The sequence below is a fragment of the Panulirus ornatus genome, chromosome 19, assembly GCF_036320965.1.
Source record: "Panulirus ornatus isolate Po-2019 chromosome 19, ASM3632096v1, whole genome shotgun sequence".
Classification (NCBI taxonomy): domain Eukaryota; kingdom Metazoa; phylum Arthropoda; class Malacostraca; order Decapoda; family Palinuridae; genus Panulirus; species Panulirus ornatus.
Genome location: NC_092242.1, coordinates 1,714,365 through 1,736,864, shown reverse-complemented (window position 1 = coordinate 1,736,864; position 22,500 = coordinate 1,714,365). Strand labels below are relative to the sequence as shown.

The 22,500-nt window shown below is 45.4% G+C and overlaps 1 protein-coding gene across 1 annotated transcript in view; it reads left to right on the top strand.

Moving 5' to 3' along the window:
• The window catches only part of LOC139755306 (roundabout homolog 1-like), a 432,853-nt gene that overhangs the window by 13,851 nt on the left and 396,502 nt on the right, over positions 1-22,500 (top strand). Inside the window, exon 2 of the mRNA XM_071673426.1 lies at positions 4,639-5,643. Within this exon, the coding sequence (XP_071529527.1) occupies positions 4,734-5,643 (910 nt within the window). The 5' untranslated portion in view covers positions 4,639-4,733. The remainder of the gene's footprint in view (positions 1-4,638; positions 5,644-22,500) is intronic.

Genomic DNA, 22,500 nt, shown 5'->3' with positions numbered 1-22,500 from the left:
GAGGGAGGGAGGGAGGGAGGGAGGGAGGGAGGGAGGGAGGGAGGGAGGGAGGGAGGGAGGGAGGGAGGGAGGGAGGGAGGGAGGGAGGGAGGGAGGGAGGGAGGGAGGGAGGGAGGGAGGGAGGGAGGGAGGGAGGGAGGGAGGGAGGGAGGGAGGGAGGGAGGGAGGGAGGGAGGGAGGGAGGGAGGGAGGGAGGGAGGGAGGGAGGGAGGGAGGGAGGGAGGGAGGGAGGGAGGGAGGGAGGGAGGGAGGGAGGGAGGGAGGGAGGGAGGGAGGGAGGGAGGGAGGGAGGGAGGGAGGGAGGGAGGGAGGGAGGGAGGGAGGGAGGGAGGGAGGGAGGGAGGGAGGGAGGGAGGGAGGGAGGGAGGGAGGGAGGGAGGGAGGGAGGGAGGGAGGGAGGGAGGGAGGGAGGGAGGGAGGGAGGGAGGGAGGGAGGGAGGGAGGGAGGGAGGGAGGGAGGGAGGGAGGGAGGGAGGGAGGGAGGGAGGGAGGGAGGGAGGGAGGGAGGGAGGGAGGGAGGGAGGGAGGGAGGGAGGGAGGGAGGGAGGGAGGGAGGGAGGGAGGGAGGGAGGGAGGGAGGGAGGGAGGGAGGGAGGGAGGGAGGGAGGGAGGGAGGGAGGGAGGGAGGGAGGGAGGGAGGGAGGGAGGGAGGGAGGGAGGGAGGGAGGGAGGGAGGGAGGGAGGGAGGGAGGGAGGGAGGGAGGGAGGGAGGGAGGGAGGGAGGGAGGGAGGGAGGGAGGGAGGGAGGGAGGGAGGGAGGGAGGGAGGGAGGGAGGGAGGGAGGGAGGGAGGGAGGGAGGGAGGGAGGGAGGGAGGGAGGGAGGGAGGGAGGGAGGGAGGGAGGGAGGGAGGGAGGGAGGGAGGGAGGGAGGGAGGGAGGGAGGGAGGGAGGGAGGGAGGGAGGGAGGGAGGGAGGGAGGGAGGGAGGGAGGGAGGGAGGGAGGGAGGGAGGGAGGGAGGGAGGGAGGGAGGGAGGGAGGGAGGGAGGGAGGGAGGGAGGGAGGGAGGGAGGGAGGGAGGGAGGGAGGGAGGGAGGGAGGGAGGGAGGGAGGGAGGGAGGGAGGGAGGGAGGGAGGGAGGGAGGGAGGGAGGGAGGGAGGGAGGGAGGGAGGGAGGGAGGGAGGGAGGGAGGGAGGGAGGGAGGGAGGGAGGGAGGGAGGGAGGGAGGGAGGGAGGGAGGGAGGGAGGGAGGGAGGGAGGGAGGGAGGGAGGGAGGGAGGGAGGGAGGGAGGGAGGGAGGGAGGGAGGGAGGGAGGGAGGGAGGGAGGGAGGGAGGGAGGGAGGGAGGGAGGGAGGGAGGGAGGGAGGGAGGGAGGGAGGGAGGGAGGGAGGGAGGGAGGGAGGGAGGGAGGGAGGGAGGGAGGGAGGGAGGGAGGGAGGGAGGGAGGGAGGGAGGGAGGGAGGGAGGGAGGGAGGGAGGGAGGGAGGGAGGGAGGGAGGGAGGGAGGGAGGGAGGGAGGGAGGGAGGGAGGGAGGGAGGGAGGGAGGGAGGGAGGGAGGGAGGGAGGGAGGGAGGGAGGGAGGGAGGGAGGGAGGGAGGGAGGGAGGGAGGGAGGGAGGGAGGGAGGGAGGGAGGGAGGGAGGGAGGGAGGGAGGGAGGGAGGGAGGGAGGGAGGGAGGGAGGGAGGGAGGGAGGGAGGGAGGGAGGGAGGGAGGGAGGGAGGGAGGGAGGGAGGGAGGGAGGGAGGGAGGGAGGGAGGGAGGGAGGGAGGGAGGGAGGGAGGGAGGGAGGGAGGGAGGGAGGGAGGGAGGGAGGGAGGGAGGGAGGGAGGGAGGGAGGGAGGGAGGGAGGGAGGGAGGGAGGGAGGGAGGGAGGGAGGGAGGGAGGGAGGGAGGGAGGGAGGGAGGGAGGGAGGGAGGGAGGGAGGGAGGGAGGGAGGGAGGGAGGGAGGGAGGGAGGGAGGGAGGGAGGGAGGGAGGGAGGGAGGGAGGGAGGGAGGGAGGGAGGGAGGGAGGGAGGGAGGGAGGGAGGGAGGGAGGGAGGGAGGGAGGGAGGGAGGGAGGGAGGGAGGGAGGGAGGGAGGGAGGGAGGGAGGGAGGGAGGGAGGGAGGGAGGGAGGGAGGGAGGGAGGGAGGGAGGGAGGGAGGGAGGGAGGGAGGGAGGGAGGGAGGGAGGGAGGGAGGGAGGGAGGGAGGGAGGGAGGGAGGGAGGGAGGGAGGGAGGGAGGGAGGGAGGGAGGGGAGGAGTGTTGTGGCCAGAGAGGTGGGGGTGAGGGTGGGGGGTGGGGGCAAGACATAAGCACTTCAAGTCACTTTGCTACGTACGGATGATGAAGACGCCCTGTTATGATTCTTGTATGATTTTATCCAAATATTGATTGATTGTGTTCGATTGTGTCAGACTCAGGAGGATTTTCTTGATTCTGTTGGGTTGTGGAAGACTCGGTAGAGCTCTGGTTATTTCACCGGAAAACCATTAGGTAACTCTTTCACCTCTTTCAGATACAAAGTTTGATAGAAATTAATACGCTCAGACGGAGGCAAATAACGGATTACGATGAGAAATAGAAAGAAACTCAGAAAAGATACATGCATAGAAGCTGACAGATGAATGGGTTTATCGGTTAAGAAACACGTTTATAATGCATTAGATACATAGGCGGAAAGTTATACCTGTGAATGTACAGATATACAATTAAACAAATAGATACATTGATAAAGATACACAGAGGTATACATAGTCATATGTATATTGATTGATAATTTATCATAGCCTTGAGTGTTTACATGTATACAAACAACACAGTGCTGAAGTGTCCAGGATACATAGGCCTGTGAGGCACACATAGTTTAATGTGTCCAGGCCACATAACCATACTAGTTTAACCCTAGCAGGCGATAGGGCTGTGCCAAGAAAGTTTTGCATACTTGTAATTAAGCAAGTTTCACAAGGACGCCCTGCAGGGGTGGCTTATGTTAATAATATAATGAAGGCTGGGGCAGGTTGTGTGTGTGTGTGTGTGTGTGTGTGTGTGTGTGTGTGTGTGTGTGTGTGTGTGTTTGTTTGTGTGTGTGTGAGAGAGAGAGAGAGAGAGAGAGAGAGAGAGAGAGAGAGAGAGAGAGAGAGAGAGAGAGAGAGAGAGAGAGAGAGAGAGAGAGAGAGAGAGCAATAACAAGCAGGTGGAACATACGAGCGAGACCTGAGCCAGGATGAACATTAAACACACCTCACGAAATAGTTCAAGACCAAGACGCGTGATAAAGATACGCGAGATATGAGGCCACAGTCGCCACCAGTAGTAGCAGCAGACGTAGTAGCAGAGAGTAGCAGCAGGAGGACCAGCAGTAGGCATGGGCAGCAGAAACAGTATTGGGAGGAGGCGTAACGGTGTTAACAGCAGAAGTAGTAGCAGAGGAAGTAAGAATAGGGCCTTATCTTGGTTGCTGCTTACTCAGCTTATTCCATTTTCTTGCTTTACTTCAAAGGGAAAAATTAGATTTTCAGATTCCAGCGACTTTCCTTCATTTAAGAGCTTCTGGTTATTCTTTCCTTCCCAGATAAAGATATTCAATTCAAAGTTTACTGTAATATTGCTTATAAATGACTGCGGTCGATTGTATTTCCAAATGATTCATTCAGATTGTTAACGACAAACTCGGCTGCTTGTCCAAATAAACCATTTAAGTCTTTTTATTTACCAACATAATACGTTTGGTAAATTGCCTGCCATCTGATCTTATCTTCACCTGGGCCATTCCTCCTCACCCGGCGGTTTTGTGTATGTGTGCGTGTGTGGGGAGGGGGGGGAGGGGGGTGATAACTGTAGACCAGGAAAGGACCAAACGAGGATCTTAGTTGATCACAGTAAGATTTGTGAGATTAGGAGGAAGGGAAGGACTGGCGAGGAAGTGAAAAGATGCAAAACACGAGGAATGAAAGTGGCCGACGGCAACAGACTATGGCTGTGAGCAGTAGATTTGCGCTCGACATTAACGACCGAAGAGAAAAAGATGCAAACATGAAGGACATGACAAGCCCGGCTGGCTCATCATTCAGAATCAATGAGCAAAATTGTCTCTAATGATGACGAACGGAACATCTTATCCAGACATTCTTAAAGCCCAGTCAATATAGCTGGGGGATCGTTTCAAATCCTGCTTCTATATCTTAATCATTAGCTGATGATTAGTGGAAGTATTTCGTTTATCAGAAATTATGGTCGGCCATAGTCACATTGCACAAGCCTTGATCGCATGAAGCATATCCTTTTATTGTGGGTTTGTGAACAGAAAAGAAATTGATAGAATTTTCTGTTTATCCTAGCCTGAGCCAGGTCCCCATTTTATCGACCAACCCTTAAGGATGGATGAACAGCTGGGTTGACTGTGGACCGACTGCCGCAACCAATATTCGACCCTGGTTGGCCCATGAATGCGTCACGGTCATGAACGTTAACCGCTACACCACGGGAGTCCGTATCTCTCATTCACAAACTTTGGCTTTTTTGAAGTTCAAGAGGAAGATATTTCAACAACAATTTCACATGTACACACACGCACATGCACCTACATACGTAACCTGTCCTCAAATACTCATGCAGACAAGTAAATGTATATACAGACACAAACATCCCAAACGTCAAGGGACGAAAACAACATTGAATCATGTTTTCAAGTAAGAGTTTCTTCGTTCAACAGGTGAACATGCTGTCCACCACTGAACTACACTGAATGGGAAAATGAACCTGCGAGCTTCGTAGTGGTAGGGGAGGCGGTGGTGGTGGTGGTGGAGCATGGGCGTCCCAACACCTGTGCCAATGCAAAATACTGCGAAATTCAAAAACATTGTGAGGCTAAAAGACGCTTTTTGTATTCGGACTGAGCACTCTGAAGGAATCTTAACCCTTTCCTCGACGCCGTACGAGCCATTGTCCAAGATTTCGTGTGGTGATTCGAATCTTGTGCTCCGTCGAGGAAATGATTCTACGAAAGGAGAAGGAACCTGCATCGTTGAGGCTCCACCAGCCCTAAAGACAATAATAAAAATTGCCGTTTTATCCTCGGCTCGGGAGACCTTTTACCTCCAGGCAAGAGAAAAAGGCGACCAAGTTCTCGGACACGAAAACCCAAATTCCCCGGCAAGATATCCTCAGCCTCCTAAGCAGGCCGTAAACTCCGCCGACCTTTCAAGGACTCATTTCCATACCCTTCCCGGTTCTTCAGCGTCTAAAAGGCTTCCGACAGTCAGTCCAGGAATCAATTCTTCAACTTTCCGGATACCTAGGAGTACCACATCAGGATCCTGGACGTCACGTGATACACAAAACCATTCTTTATGTCCTCAATGGACCTCTGATACTCTGGAAACCAATTCTTCCGTTCCACGAAGAACGTCACATATTCCCAGAAATATCTTTTCGGTTTCACGAAGAACGTCAAAAACTGCGAGAGACAATTCTTCGACTGAGAGGATTCCCGAACTTCTTGCACCCAGTTCATCGACTCCTCAGAGGATTCCCGACCCTATTGCAGCCAATTCTTTGACTCCCCAAAGGACTCCAGTTCCTCAGGATACCCATGAAGCCTTTCAGGTGATGGGGCCCTCAAGACCTCGGTGGAGCCTTCAAAAACGTGGCACCATCAGATCTTCCAAGCTGCGTCTGGTGCTGGTGGTCCTCCTCCTCGCTGCCTGCAAAGTAGAAGGTAAGTCGACTGGAAGATCCGTTCTAGTGATGCTGAAGATAATCCCTGTCTGGCTGAATCTCTCTCTCTCTCTCTCTCTCTCTCTCTCTCTCTCTCTCTCTCTCTCTCTCTCTCTCTCTCTCTCTCTCTCTCTCTCTCTCTCTCTCTCTCTCTCTCTCTCTCTCTCTCTCTCTCTCTCTCTCTCTCTCTCTCTCTCTCTCTTCCTGTTGAACCATCTCTTTCTGGTACCCTCTCAGCAGAGTGTTGGTATAGTAAACATAGCAGGGAAAACTCTGCTCTTTCATATTTTCCAACTCAGGAGTTATACCCTATGGAGATCTGATCCTGTACAGTATAACAAAAGGTGTATTTGATGACTTTTCTGTTATTTCTAGGATAAAGCTTCTGCTCTCTTTATTCGAATCGTAAGTATATGCTTTCTATTGTTCGTTACTGTGTATAATCATAATATTTATTGTTGACCGTTTCGGAAATGTTAACGTTTTGCCATTCTATAGATCTCTCTCTCTCTCTCTCTCTCTCTCTCTCTCTCTCTCTCTCTCTCTCTCTCTCTCTCTCTCTCTCTCTCTCTCTCTCTCTCTCTCTCTCTCTCTCTCTCTCTCTCTCTCTCTCTCTCTCTCTTTCTTTTAGAATTTGATTGTCTCACTCCCTTCTTCATTTTATTGCACCAGAGAATGGTGGCTTCCGTACCGCTGTGGACCCTTCAGTAGAGAAGGTTGACACATGTGACCACATCCACCGGCCGCTTCACCAGTGTTCCTTCCTCCAACTGATGTTATTTTTTAATGGATCTTACATTTCATAATCTATTTATTATAAAAGAATATTTTCTACGGATTATAACACGATGTGATCTACTTGATATATAAGGCTATGTTCTAATTATTATGTAAGGATGTGTTATGTTTTACAAAGAAATATAGTAATACAGAATTCTGATATTGGACATTATCGGTCAAGTGCTGGATGGGGTTTACACAAACACGAGCACACACACACACACTCACACATGCACACACACACACACACACACACACACACACACACACACACACACACACACACACACACACACACACACAGATGAAATCTCCCACATATAGAGATAAGAAGAAGAATACCAGGCGCACACACGTACAGGCTGAGATAAACATACAGATCAACGTACAAACAAAAGTCCGACACACATTGGTCGCGTTGTCTGCTCCGAGGATCGATCATCAGTTGTGCAGATCTGGAGGACAATGGGAAATGCCATTAATTCCAGTGGGTCACACCAGGGTTACTCATAGTACTTATCGATCTATCAAGACAAGGGAGAAGCGGCGAGACCAGGAGACAAACAGAACTTGATGATATCATGTACTTGGTCTTACAAGGGACAAGATAATATATATATATATATATATATATATATATATATATATATATATATATATATATATATATATATATATATATATATATGTGTGTGTGTGTGTGTGTGTGTGTGTGTGTAATTACTATTTGTGTGTTATGCGAAGAGAGTTTTGCACTTGTGATACCCGTTTCTAAACATTTCATTTATAAACCACTTTTTTACTCCTATGTATGTGCACACACACACACACACACACACACACACACACACACACACACACACACACACACACACACACACACACACACACACATCCTAGTGTGTGTACATCAGTGTGTATGTTAGTATATACCATAATATCTGTGAGTGTAAGTATACATGTAAGCCTGGACTCATAGCTCCTGTGAACACGGAGGCTCACCATGAAATTCCTGGCCATGTCACTAGGGTTCACTTTAAGACGACAGCCAACTTTAAGTCTCAAAGTTGCTGAACCTTAAATGATTTATTCGAGCCGGGATCAGTGTTGCGATTTATCCCAGACGCGTCCATCTTGACGCCCTGCCCACCAACGTAAAGATACGAGAACGAACCTCGAACTTATAGTTCAGCTTATCCCATTCCTTCTCTTTAGGGAACTGTGCATTTCTCATTCATGCTTACAGTGTCTGGCGCTCACACAAACTTACGTGTCAATACTGTCATGCACACATATGTGCATTTGTATATTTGAATTTATGTACAAGTTTTTATTATGCAGCGTCGACATCATCGTCTCTTGATATGTATATACATGTCGGCCTATAGATGATATATGTACAAGTTGCTGTATAGATAATGTATGTACAAGTTCGTGTACAGATTATGTATGTATATGTCGCTGTATAGATATTCACACTCTTGGGATGGCGCATGAGTTTAAATCCTGCCTGACAGCACATCTCTTTATAAGAAAGAGTTCTTGGGTGACTCATGATAATATATATATATATATATATATATATATATATATATATATATATATATATATATATATATATATATATATATATATATATATATATATATATATATATATATATATATATATATATGTACATATATATATATATATATATATATATATATATATATATATATATATATATATATATATATATATATATATATATATATATATATATATATATATATATATATATATATATATATATATATATATATATATATATATATATATATATATATATATATATATATATATATATATATATATATATATATATATATATATATATATATATATATATATATACATACATACATACATACATTCCCACCTCTTGCACAGGGGTCCCGGGTTCGATCCTGGCTGTCGGAGGTTTGTATGTTCTATGAAGGTGCGCGTTCCTAGGCACATTGTTCGCATATATATATATATATATATATATATATATATATATATATATATATATATATATATATATATATATATATATATATATATATATATATATATATATATATATATATATATATATATATATATATACATATATATGGTTAGTGTAAGACACAAACAGAATCATTTACAAAAAACCTCACTGTCTAAATTGAAGTTCATACATTTGGTATACAAGCCCAAGCTATATAAGATATAAAGACCAGTCTATAAAGTCTATAAAGACCAGGCTATACAGGATATAAAGACCAGGCTATACAGGATATAGAAAACAGTTCACCAGCACCTGCTACGGAAGGCTTTACTCGTTAACTGGGCTCGCTAATTGCTTCTCAGTCCCCTTGTGACGTCACTCATAACGCAGACCATAAACAAGGGGAGGGGAGGGTGCCAGCCATGGTGCCTAGGGCGGGGGGGGGGGAGGCTGCCTGCCCTGGTACCTAGGGCGGAGGGAGGGATGCCGGCCGAGGTACCTGGGTCGTAGTGGCACTGTTTACGACCTCACACGACCTCTAACGACCTCAACTACACTCAGAACGACACTTACAACCGTACAACGATTATCCGGGTCCGGATATTGTTAGGCTGATGGTCAGGGGTGAAATGGCCCGGTGATCAGGGGAGAGCTAAGGCACGATATATATATATATATATATATATATATATATATATATATATATATATATATATATATATATATATATATATATATATATATATATATAACTTTTTCGTTTCATTATACTTAACCGCCGTCTACCGCGTTAGCGAGGTAGCGCAAGGAAACAGACGAAGAATGTCCCAACCCACCCACATACACATGTATATACATAAACGCCCACACACGCACATATACATACATATACATTTCAACTTATACATACATATACATTCACAGACACACACGTATATACACATGTACATATCCATGCTTGCTGCCTTTATCCATTTCCGTCGTCACCACGCCACACACGCAATGGCATCCCCCACCCCCTGCCCCGTCCCCCTCCAGCGAGGCAGCGCCAGGAACAGACAAAAAGGCCTCACAGAGAGGGAGAGAGACAGATTTTGCTAGTGATGACTAGCAGATGAGTATTAAGCTGAAGAGCCCGACGGATAAACATATAGACAGACATACAGGCAAAACGTAAATCAAACAGAATGTATCAGCGACAAGAGACACAGACGAAGGAAACAGACACGTTGTACATATCAGTGTCACTTAATTCCCAGCGAAGATGTCGCCTCACGAACGCCCAGAGGAGTGCCAGCATGAGTGCCAAAGCTGGTGTTGCTGGCGGCGGTCTTGCGGAAGAACCGACCAATGTTAATCTGAGTGTCAGAGTTAATGTTGTGGGTGGTAGTGATGTGGGCAAGTAGACTGGCTCCAGAATGAGTGCCAGAGATGTTCTTACTAGAGATTAGACCACTACCATCCTCGGTGCCACAACTTGTGTTGGGGGTGTCAGTACTGAGGGGAGCCGACCAGTGGCACTCACAGCGCCACTAGACTAAATAGTCACCAGAGGCACCACGACCACCGTCCTCGCCCGGTCATTGACATCAGCCTACCACAGTGGCACCTACTGAAGGTGAACATCCCGCCAGCAGTGTGGGAAGGCATTGAAACTCATACGAGGGTACTGATATAACGCTCATAAGTAGGTAACTGATAGACAGTCGTTCAACGGTAGAAGTTCGATGGTTCGATGCAGACGAGTTAAGAGATTAGACAATCATAAGAAAGAAGATTGGATAGGCGGTTGACACGTAAGGATAGTGGCAAGCCACTCACAGATGCACTACGGTGATCCACTCACACCAGGAGGTGAACAGTGTGAGGACAGATGAAGATTGTACAGAGACTCCACGTTCTTGTCATCCTCCTGGCGAAGGTGGAGGACGGGAATGAGCAGAGAAATTATGATGGATACTGTTTATCCTCCTGCTCCCTCCGGATATTGATGATGGGTAATGGTTGGCCAGTGAGGACGGTATGTGTCTCTTTTATTGTCTTCTTTTTTTGTTTTCTATGTTTTTTTCTGATTTCTTTATAGCTTTTGGGTCCTATATTGGAGACCCCTTTCATACTGTATATATTTTTTTCCGTTTTTCCTTGTTCGTTTTATTTCGTTCTCTGTATCTGTCCCACTCTCCTGGGACTTTTTCATATTTTTATATGATCTTTTTTTCTCCCTATCTCCCTCACCTATTCACACTCTCTCACCCATCATTCTCACTTTTAACTCTCTCTCTCTCTCTCTCTCTCTCTCTCTCTCTCTCTCTCTCTCTCTCTCTCTCTCTCTCTCTCTCTCTCTCTCTCTCTCTCTCTCTCTCTCTCTCTCTCTCTCTCTCTCTCTCTCTCTCTCTCTCTCTCTCTCTCTCTCTCTCTCTCTCTCTCTACCACTGACACACTTTACTAATCTTCATCATGTTCTCACTTTTATCTGCTCAACTGAAAGACAAATGGTAGTAATATTCCTTCCTCTCCCCTCTCCCTATTTTCCCCCTCCTCTCCCATCCCCTCTCCTTCCCTCCCTCCCTTCACAAAGCATTGGTGATGAACCACTTCCTCTACGGGATTTGGGGGCCATCTGTCTCCCCTAGTTCTCTCTCCTCCCTCCCTCCCTCTCTCTCTCTCTCTCTCTCTCTCTCTCTCTCTCTCTCTCTCTCTCTCTCTCTCTCTCTCTCTCTCTGTGTCTCTCTCTCTCTGGAGGGTGGAGAGAGCCTTTGCTTTGATATTCTTTTCTTTTACTGTTTTTAAGGGGACTGTATTTTTTTTAAGTAGTGTTAAGGCCAGACCATCTCGCTAGGACTTATGGTCTGTGTGGTCTGTGTATCCATGAAACTCTCTCTCTCTCTCTCTCTCTCTCTCTCTCTCTCTCTCTCTCTCTCTCTCTCTCTCTCTCTCTCTCTCTCTCTCTCTCTCTCTCTCTCTCTCTCTCTCTCTCTCTCTCTCTCTCTCTCTCTCTCTCTCTCTCTCTCTCTCTCTCTCTCTTTCTCACAGTTCACCATATAATTTCATTGTTTCCTTCTATCATAATTTCATGTTACCTCTACCATCTCTCTGGAAGTATATGTTACCTCCCTGTACAGACTCCGTACCCTTAATCTTACATACACTCTCGTGCTGTTGTCATAATGTATTAATGATCAAATGGGATTTAGGATCGCATGTCGTTTTTGTGTTGTAATCCAGTCATCTGTCCGTGCTAAACTGTTGTGTTTTTGGTCAATATTCATGACAGTTGTATGTGCCCCCCTCCCCCCCTTCCCCCTACTCGCTGACTGTAGCCTCGTTAAGCGTCCTCAACTCTCCCCAAACTCCGGCAGCATTCAGCATGGACACTCGCTTAAATGGTCCTGATTTAATTAGCGTGCCCGCTGCATCCGATATTACCAGCGAGCAATTTCAGTTTTGAACTTCATAGAACATTATATGCTCTTTTTTTTAGTTGATGGAAGTCTCAAAAGAGAGAGAGAGAGAGAGAGAGAGAGAGAGAGAGAGAGAGAGAGAGAGAGAGAGAGAGAGAGAGAGAGAGAGAGACTGGTGCCATTCGTGAGGCATTGCTAAAACTCTCAACCCCAGAAGTGCACGTCAACACTCACTATGGAGACACCAGGGCACCTTTAAACCCATCCTTCCCCCGGTCCTCCCCCCCCTTGCCTTCATTATCCCATCATCAGCATCCCATCATCTCCCATATTCCCATTAGCTCCCCCGCCCTCCACCCCACACTACCCTCACCACCTCACCCATATACCCCACACCGCAAACAAAATCGACTCGTCGCTCTTCAACCAAGTCTCTTTAATGGTTCCTCTTGTACCCAAGACTTTCCATGGTTAACTTTTATGTATTTTCTAAACTCAGTTGCCTTCATAATATCGTTGTGACTTGTGTCACGAAGCACAACAGCAACACAGTGAAACTTTATGTTTATTGTATACCTAAAAAGAATCACAGTGCTGGTTTCTGTTTGAGTTTGGTTCTACCCCGTTATGAGCTTTGGCCACACTATTGGTAGTCTACCTGAGAACTATACGAGAATCCATATACAAGTTGAGAACATCAGCAAGAAACTGATAAATGCTGAATTACTTGTCATATCTAATGTTTGAGAGAATATATATATATATATATATATATATATATATATATATATATATATATATATATATATATATATATATATATATATATATATATTGTATATACATATATATCATAGACTAATGAATTCGCATTTCAAATCCAATATTTTTGCATTCATAGTCGTACACCTAAACATCCCTTCATAACCATAATAAACACTTCCATAAATATAATCCAGATCAAAACTCTCGTATAACAGCCAGTCATTACCATCAGAATTAGAAAAAACTATAATTCCGAACATCGTAAAGAGACATTTAACGTCTAAACTATGACTTCCAGACAATGAATATCTCAAAGTTATCTCTCCAGATATAAGACCTCTTTCGTCATAATTCCATACAGAGAATGCTGTCATAACCACGATTCACGCCTCCAGTATCCTTGTACCCACCCTATTCTCAACTCAATTATTTCTACAAACCACCGGCCCAGACCGCAGAGAACCCCCTTTAACTACATTTCCAAACTAAGACACCACCATAACCAACATTCCAGGCCCAGACATCCCTTGCAACTACCAGTGCAGCCTTGAACGACCACTAGCCACCATTCCAGGGCGGCAACACCTGCTCTCACGCTTCCAGCCGATATTGTGGGCTGCAAAGCACTAGTGAAGATGAATCGCCCATCGGACTGGAACAGAGTGTTTCCAGGAGGCCCCGCATCTCTGCGGTGCAGTGGTAGACAAACCCCATCAAACTCCGGACTCGCTATGGGTCTAGTTTTCAGCTTATTTCGGTTTTACTGGAACCAAAAATCCAGAGGATCATCACTGGTCCCATTCCAGGGTAGGTTTATGAAAGTCTCCAAAACTGAATTTGGTAATTGCTTGTTTTCAAGTATACATGACGGGGAATGTTCCTCCTGGGACAATAGGAGGGGTCCATTTGTTCCAATGTAAACGAATCATAGAACTGAAATACCTTTTCCTGTAAATGTTGCAAGGTTCCAGTTCTTTTTACGGGAAACAGGTTTTCCTCTCTCATCAACATCATGGGTTGACATGAGTCACATTTTCTTCTATTAAGGCTAATCCAAATGTGAAAACCTCGTTAACACTGAAGCAACTATTGTCGTTCTCCTGTGATGAAATATACCTGGTTAGGATGAAGGAGTTGTGCATTAAATCAGTCCCTCGTTCTTCTCCCTGGATTAAATCGCGAACCACATCCTCATGTTCCTCCTCCTCCTTTTCCTCCTCCTCCTACCCCTCCACCAGCTCCAATTCCTCTTCAGACCCTTGGGAAATACCTCTCCTGCTCATATATATTGCTTCCTAAGGCTGTAAAGTTCCAGTCTCTCCGAGATATGCATGCATATTGAAGGACTTTTTGTAAAGCGTTCCATTGAGACCATTCACAACGACCAAATTTTCTTCCCTGATTTCAATCAACTTGACTGAAGGACTTTCGGAGCATAATCCCAACTTGAGAGCGGGACCAATATCGGTCCAGGAGAGGAGGTCTTCCGCCACACTGAGTCCGTAAAGCACATTATTTTATCCCTTGTTAACGAGGTGAACTGACTGGGTCGCCTGGAGTCCCTTTCACCTCGACAGTTTCAGAGACAGTCTCGGGGGGCGCTGGAGACCTCTTGCAGCTGGTTTTTCGCCTGAGAGGGTTTCATATTTCTTGTTTTTTGGAGATACGTATCGTGAGGATTTATGGATTCACTGAAACTTGGAATCGCAAGGGTTTCATTTGTTCTGCCCAGTGTTGGCTGAGGAGGGGATGCCGATGAAGTGTGGAAAGTCTTTGTATAGGAGGCTTATCGTTGTACAGAAAATAGTTACGAAACTAAACGAAAAAAGATCCAATCTTTTGTGAAGCTAAAATGCAAGAGCTTAGATCACATTTTCTGAGAAAACTTTACACATAAACGATGATTAGAATGTTTGCTGGGAACATTATGGGACCACATTAGAATAAGAGCAGATATCTGTAAATCGTACTTTGAAGATACAACATTCTCTAATGCCTTTTTTCCTTTTCATGTAAAACCTTAGTCGCGATGTTTTTTAATACCTACACTGAGCTTGACGGACGTAGGATGTTAGTTATGCCTAGAAATCCGATTCATGTTGAGAAAAGTTACTCCGTGACGATGTGAAGCACAAGGTTAACTCCCGGGGACATGATTTCCAGAGTGACCCCAAGTCTAATCCAGCTCAAGGATTGACCCCAAGTCTACTTTAGGCCAAATCTATAACTTGTGTTCACTTCCTCTACATCATACGACATTCCCCTCCCAACTTTCAGTTTTATTGTAGTGTCAGTTAAATTTTTCTTAGTCATTTTACTGATCTTCAAGTGGTTCATTTAAATCTCTGGAATACACGGTTTACACGGTTAATGGACTATTAGGAGACTTCTCATGTTCGGTGTGTCGGGAGCTTCCTGTACGAACCTTAACGGTGCTTTTGCCTCTCAAACGTCGTAACGTCATCCTGATAACATTACTAGCTAAGGTTCAGTAATCCAGAGCCCACACCACACGTCAGTAATCCAGAACCCACACCACACATCAGTAATCCAGAGCCCACACCACACATCAGTAATCCAGAACCCACACCACACATCAGTAAGCCAGAGCCCACACCACACATCAGTAATCCAGAACCCACACCACACGTCAGTAATCCAGAACCCACACCACACATCAGTAATCCAGAGCCCACACCACACATCAGTAATCCAGAACCCACACCACACGTCAGTAATCCAGAACCCACACCACACATCAGTAAGCCAGAGCCCACACCACACATCAGTAATCCAGAGCCCACACCACACGTCAGTAATCCAGAACCCACACCACACGTCAGTAATCCAGAGCCCACACCACACGTCAGTAATCCAGAACCCACACCACACGTCAGTAATCCAGAGCCCACACCACACGTCAGTAATCCAGAACCCACACCACACGTCAGTAATCCAGAGCCCACACCACACATCAGTAATCCAGAACCAACCCCACACGTCAGTAATCCAGAGCCCACACCACACATCAGTAAGCCAGAGCCCACACCACACATCAGTAAGCCAGAGCCCACACCACACATCAGTAATCCAGAGCCCACACCACACATCAGTAAGCCAGAGCCCACACCACACATCAGTAAGCCAGAGCCCACACCACACATCAGTAAGCCAGAGCCCACACCACACACCAGGTTCACAAAATTCAAAAATTGTGTGTAATGTGTGTGTGTAATGTGGTGCCTGGCTCACCTGCCAGGGGCGCTGAGGGAGGGACCCAGGTCGTTGAGAGGATTACGGGGCCGAGCATGATGGGGCGTCAGACCGCCGTATACTGTCTGCTGTGGGAGTTATGGATCTCATCCACACTATCTCCTCCCTATTCTTCCTGTCTCATCCCGTCATTCCTACTGTCTCTTCCCAGGACTACCCGCCTGTTGTGTTCTATGCTGGTTTTGAGATGTAGGTACTATTTGGGTGCAAAATGCTTATAGTTAGATTGTCATTAGTACCTCTCTCTCTCTCTCTCTCTCTCTCTCTCTCTCTCTCTCTCTCTCTCTCTCTCTCTCTCTCTCTCTCTCTCTCTCTCTCTCTCTCTCTAGACTTACTGAGGACGTGTTAAAGGTGAATTTCTGGCCTTTACAGACCGCCCTCTCGGCCTTCCTTCCACCGTATCTCCTGGCATGACAATAAGTCATTGATCACTCCCCTGACGCTCACTTGGTCCACTCCAGCCAGATCTGGACTGCAGACCTGGGTCGACCAGGTCGATGAGTTATTTTCCTAAGTCTGTCGTAAGTCTTATCTCGTGAGAGGTTCAGAACTCTTCTTTATATCATAAATTATTAGAAACTGTTTCATCAGTTAACGAAAACGGCCAGTTACGCACCCGCCATATTATGTAATATATATATATATATATATATATATATATATATATATATATATATATATATATATATATATATATATATTTTTTTTCTTTTTTTTGCTTTGTCGCTGTCTCCCGCGTTTGCGAGGTAGCGCAAGGAAACAGACGAAAGAAATGGCCCCCCCCCCCATACGTCCACACACGCAAATATACATACCTACACAGCTTTCCATGGTTTACCCCAGACGCTTCACATGCCCTGATTCAATCCACTGACAGCACGTCAACCCCGGTATACCACATCGATCCAATTCACTCTATTCCTTGCCCTCCTTTCACCCTCCTGCATGTTCAGGCCCCGATCACACAAAATCTTTTTCACTCCATCTTTCCACCTCCAATTTGGTCTCCCTCTTCTCCTCGTTCCCTCCACCTCCGACACATATTTCCTCTTGGTCAATCTTTCCTCACTCATTCTCTCCATGTGCCCAAACCATTTCAAAACACCCTCTTCTGCTCTCTCAACCACGCTCTTTTTATTTCCACACATCTCTCTTACCCTTACGTTACTTACTCGATCAAACCACCTCACACCACACATTGTCCTCAAACATCTCATTTCCAGCACATCCATCCTCCTGCGCACAACTCTATCCATAGCCCACGCCTCGCAACCATACAACATTGTTGGAACCACTATTCCTTCAAACATACCCATTTTTGCTTTCCGAGATAATGTTCTCGACTTCCACACATTCTTCAAGGCTCCCAGGATTTTCGCCCCCTCCCCCACCCTATGATCCACTTCCGCTTCCATGGTTCCATCCGCTGCCAGATCCACTCCCAGATATCTAAAACACTTTACTTCCTCCAGTTTTTCTCCATTCAAACTTACCTCCCAATTGACTTGACCCTCAACCCTACTGTACCTAATAACCTTGCTCTTATTCACATTTACTCTTAACTTTCTTCTTTCACACACTTTACCAAACTCAGTCACCAGCTTCTGCAGTTTCTCACATGAATCAGCCATATTTTTTGGGGACACTATTTTTTTTCCCACAAGAAGGAACAGAGAAGGGGGCCAGGTGAGGATATTCCCTCAAAGGCCCAGTCCCCTGTTCTTAACGCTACCTCGCTAACGCGGGAAATGGCGAATAGCATGAAAGAAAGAATATATATATATATATATATATATATATATATATATATATATATATATATATATATATATATTTTTTTTTTTTCTTTTTTTTTTCTTTGTCGCTGTCTCCCGCGTTTGCGAGGTAGCGCAAGGAAACAGACGAAAGAAATGGCCCAACCCACCCCCATACACATGTATATACATACGTCCACACACGCAAGTATACATACCTACACAGCTTTCCATGGTTTACCCCAGACGCTTCACATGCCCTGATTCAATCCACTGACAGCGCGTCAACCCCGGTATACCACATCGCTCCAATTCACTCTATTCCTTGCTCTCCTTTCACCCTCCTGCATGTTCAGGCCCCGATCACACAAAATCTTTTTCACTCCATCTTTCCACCTCCAATTTGGTCTCCCTCTTCTCCTCGTTCCCTCCACCTCCGACACATATATCCTCTTGGTCAATCTTTCCTCACTCATTCTCTCCATGTGCCCAAACCATTTCAAAACACCCTCTTCTGCTCTCTCAACCACGCTCTTTTTATTTCCACACATCTCTCTTACCCTTACGTTACTTACTCGATCAAACCACCTCACACCACACATTGTCCTCAAACATCTCATTTGCTTTGTCGCTGTCTCCCGCGTTAGCGAGGTAGCGCAAGGAAACAGACGAAAGAATGGCCCAACCCACCCACATACACATGTATATACATACACGTCCACACATGCAAATATACATACCTATACAATTCAATGTACACATATATATACACACACAGACATATACATATATACACATGTACATATTCATACTGTCTGCCTTTATTTATTCCCATCGCCACCTCGCCAAACATGGAATAACAACCCCCTCCCCCCTCATGTGTGCGAGGTAGCGCCAGGAAAAGACAACGAAGGCCCCGTTCGTTCACACTCAGTCTCTAGCTGTCATGTAATAATGCACCGAAACCACAGCTCCCTTTCCACATCCAGGCCCCACAAAACTTTCCATGGTTTACCCCAGACGCTTCACATGCCCTGGTTCAATCCATTGACAGCACGTCGACCCCGGTATACCACATCGTTCCAATTCACTCTATTCCTTGCACGCCTTTTACCCTCCTGCATGTTCAGGCCCCGATCACTCAAAATCTTTTTCACTCCATCCCTCCATCTCCAATTTGGTCTCCCACCCCTCCTCGTTCCCTCCACCTCCAACACATATATCCTCTTGGTCAACCCCTCCTCACTCACTCCCTCCATGCGGCCAAACCACTTCAAAAAAAAAAAAAAACACCCCCCTCTGCTCTCTCAACCACACTCTTTTTATTTCCACACATCTCTCTTACCCTTACATTACTTATTCGCTTCTTTTCATCTTTTCTAGCAAATCTTCCTTTGTTTCGTGTTATGACCTCTGGATGCTCCATCTCTACATCTTTCGAGGAACTGTTTACTGATGACGTCATCAAACTAGTATAAGTACTCACCAGATGTTCTACTAAAACCTTATATTACAATGTGAGACATTCTTGCACCCTTCCTACCTACCTTGTCGGGGGTCCAGCGGAATAAGTTAACTTTCGATCATCGTTCATCCTTTTAATTTACAGTGCACCGTTTGCTGGTCAGGGTGTTCCCTCACGACGTTAGATCCTATTGGTATCCTTCCAGACTCCTCAGGGACCGTGCCATCCTCTTTCCGTTGGCAGTCTTGAGCCATCCTGGCTACCCAGCTATTGTGTCGTCTGGTCTCGGCGTCCATCTCTACCACATCTCTCCAGAGGCCCAGGGACCGTGGAAGTCCTTCTTCCCCCAGTACACCCACTCGTTTCATAAATCTGTTTGAGCAATTTCCTCTTTATCCATATTTTACCATAAATTTACCCTCTCATTGTATTGTAACCCATAAAAGCGAAGTATAATGACCAATTGCTATACGTTCGTATTTAGTTATCCCAGTAATGGCAACATTTGTTGTGGTGTATTTGATGTCATGCAGTAATATCATGGTCCACCTGCCTGACTCTGCCACAAATGAGGCCAAAATACCACAACGCTGAGCTCCCCTGACCATAAAACAGGCCAGTCGTCATGTGTATTTCATGTTCTGTTCATAACTTTTGCAGTAGCCACATGTAAACACTAAATGTTATATATATATATATATATATATATATATATATATATATATATATATATATATATATATATATATATATATATATATATATATATATATATATATATATATTTATTATATTTATATTATATCTATATATATATATATCTATATATATATATATATATATATATATATATATATATATATATGTATATATATATATATATATATATATATATATATATTTTTATTATTATTATTTTGCTTTGTCGCTGTCTCCCGCGTTTGCGAGGTAGCGCAAGGAAACAGACAAAAGAAATGGCCCAACCCACCCCCATACACAATGTATATACATACACGTCCACACACGCAAATATACATACCTATACATCTCAATGTACACATATATATACACACACAGACACATACATATATACCCATGCACACAGTTCACACTGTCTGCCTTTATTCATTTCCATCGCCACCTCGCCACACATGGAATACCATCCCCCTCCCCCCTCATGTGTGCGAGGTAGCACTAGCAAAAAGACAACAAAGGCCCCATTCGTTCACACTCAGTCTCTAGCTGTCATGCAATAATGCCCGAAACCACAGCTCCCTTTCCACATCCAGGCCCCACACAACTTTCCATGGTTTACCCCAGACGCTTCACATGCCCTGATTCAATCCACTGACAGCACGTCAACCCCGGTATACCACATCGATCCAGTTCACTCTATTCCTTGCCCTCCTTTCACCCTCCTGCATGTTCAGGCCCCGATCACACAAATTCTTTTTCACTCCATCTTTCCACCTCCAATTTGGTCTCCCACTTCTCCTCGTTCCCTCCACCTCCGACACATATATCCTCTTGGTCAATCTTTCCTCACTCATTCTCTCCATGTGCCCAAACCATTTCAAAACACCCTCTTCTGCTCTCTCAACCACGCTCTTTTTATTTCTACACATCTCTCTTACCCTTACATTACTTACTCGATCAAACCACCTCACACCACACATTGTCCTCAAACATCTCATTTCCAGCACATCCACCCTCCTGCGCACAACTCTATCCATAGCCCACGCCTCGCAACCATACAACATTGTTGGAACCACTAGTCCTTCAAACATATATATATATATATATATATATATATATATATATATATATATATATATATATATATATATATATATATATATATATATATATATATATATATATATATATATATATATATATATATATATATATATATATATACATATGTATATATATATATATATATATATATATATATATATATATATATATATATATATATATATATATATATATATATATATATGGTGACGGAGTTTGGTAAAGTGTGTGGAAGAAGAAAGTTAAGAGTAAATGTGAATAAGAGCAAGGTTATTAGGTACAGTAGGGTTGAGGGTCAAGTCAATTGGGAGGTGAGTTTGAATGGTGAAAAACTGGAGGAAGTGAAGTGTTTTAGATATCTGGGAGTGGATCTGTCAGCGGATGGAACCATGGAAGCGGAAGTGGATCATAGGGTGGGGGAGGGGGCGAAAATTTTGGGAGCCTTGAAAAATGTGTGGAAGTCGAGAACATTATCCCGGAAAGCAAAAATGGGTATGTTTGAAGGAATAGTAGTTCCAACAATGTTGTATGGTTGCGAGGCGTGGGCTATGGATAGAGTTGTGCGCAGGAGGATGGATGTGCTGGAAATGAGATGTTTGAGGACAATGTGTGGTGTGAGGTGGTTTGATCGAGTAAGTAACGTAAGGGTAAGAGAGATGTGTGGAAATAAAAAGAGCGTGGTTGAGAGAGCAGAAGAGGGTGTTTTGAAATGGTTTGGGCACATGGAGAGAATGAGTGAGGAAAGATTGACCAAGAGGATATATGTGTCGGAGGTGGAGGGAACGAGGAGAAGAGGGAGACCAAATTGGAGGTGGAAAGATGGAGTGAAAAGGATTTTGTGTGATCGGGGCCTGAACATGCAGGAGGGTGAAAGGAGGGCAAGGAATAGAGTGAATTGGAGCGATGTGGTATACAGGGGTTGACGTGCTGTCAGTGGATTGAATCAAGGCATGTGAAGCGTCCGGGGTAAACCATGGAAAGCTGTGTAGGTATGTATATTTCCGTGTGTGGACGTGTGTATGTACATGTGTATGGGGGGGGTTGGGCCATTTCTTTCGTCTGTTTCCTTGCGCTACCTCGCAAACGCGGGAGACAGCGACAAAGTCTAAAAAAAAAAAAAAAAAAAAAAAAAAAAAAAAAATATATATATATATATATATATATTATGTATATATATATATATATACACATATATATATACACACATATATATATACACATATATATACACATATATATATTTGTTTCTAGATAGAAAGGACCTTGATCATCGTTTCCCGTGTCAGCAAGTTTGTGCCAAGAACTGACAAAGAAAGACTGCATCCACTCATCCATTCTCTAGCTGTCACAGCCAGACCCCACAGACTTTTCCATGGTTTTCCCAGGCCGCTTCGCATGCCCTGGTTCAGTCCATTAACAGCACGTCGACCCAAGTATACCACATCGTTCCAATTCACTTTATCCCGTGCACGCCTCTCACCCTCCTACATATCCAGGACCTAATTGCTCAAAATCTTTTTCCCTCCATCCTTCCATCTCCAATTTGTTTTCCCCGTTCTACTTGTTCCCTCCTCTTCTGACACATATAACCTCTTTGTCAACC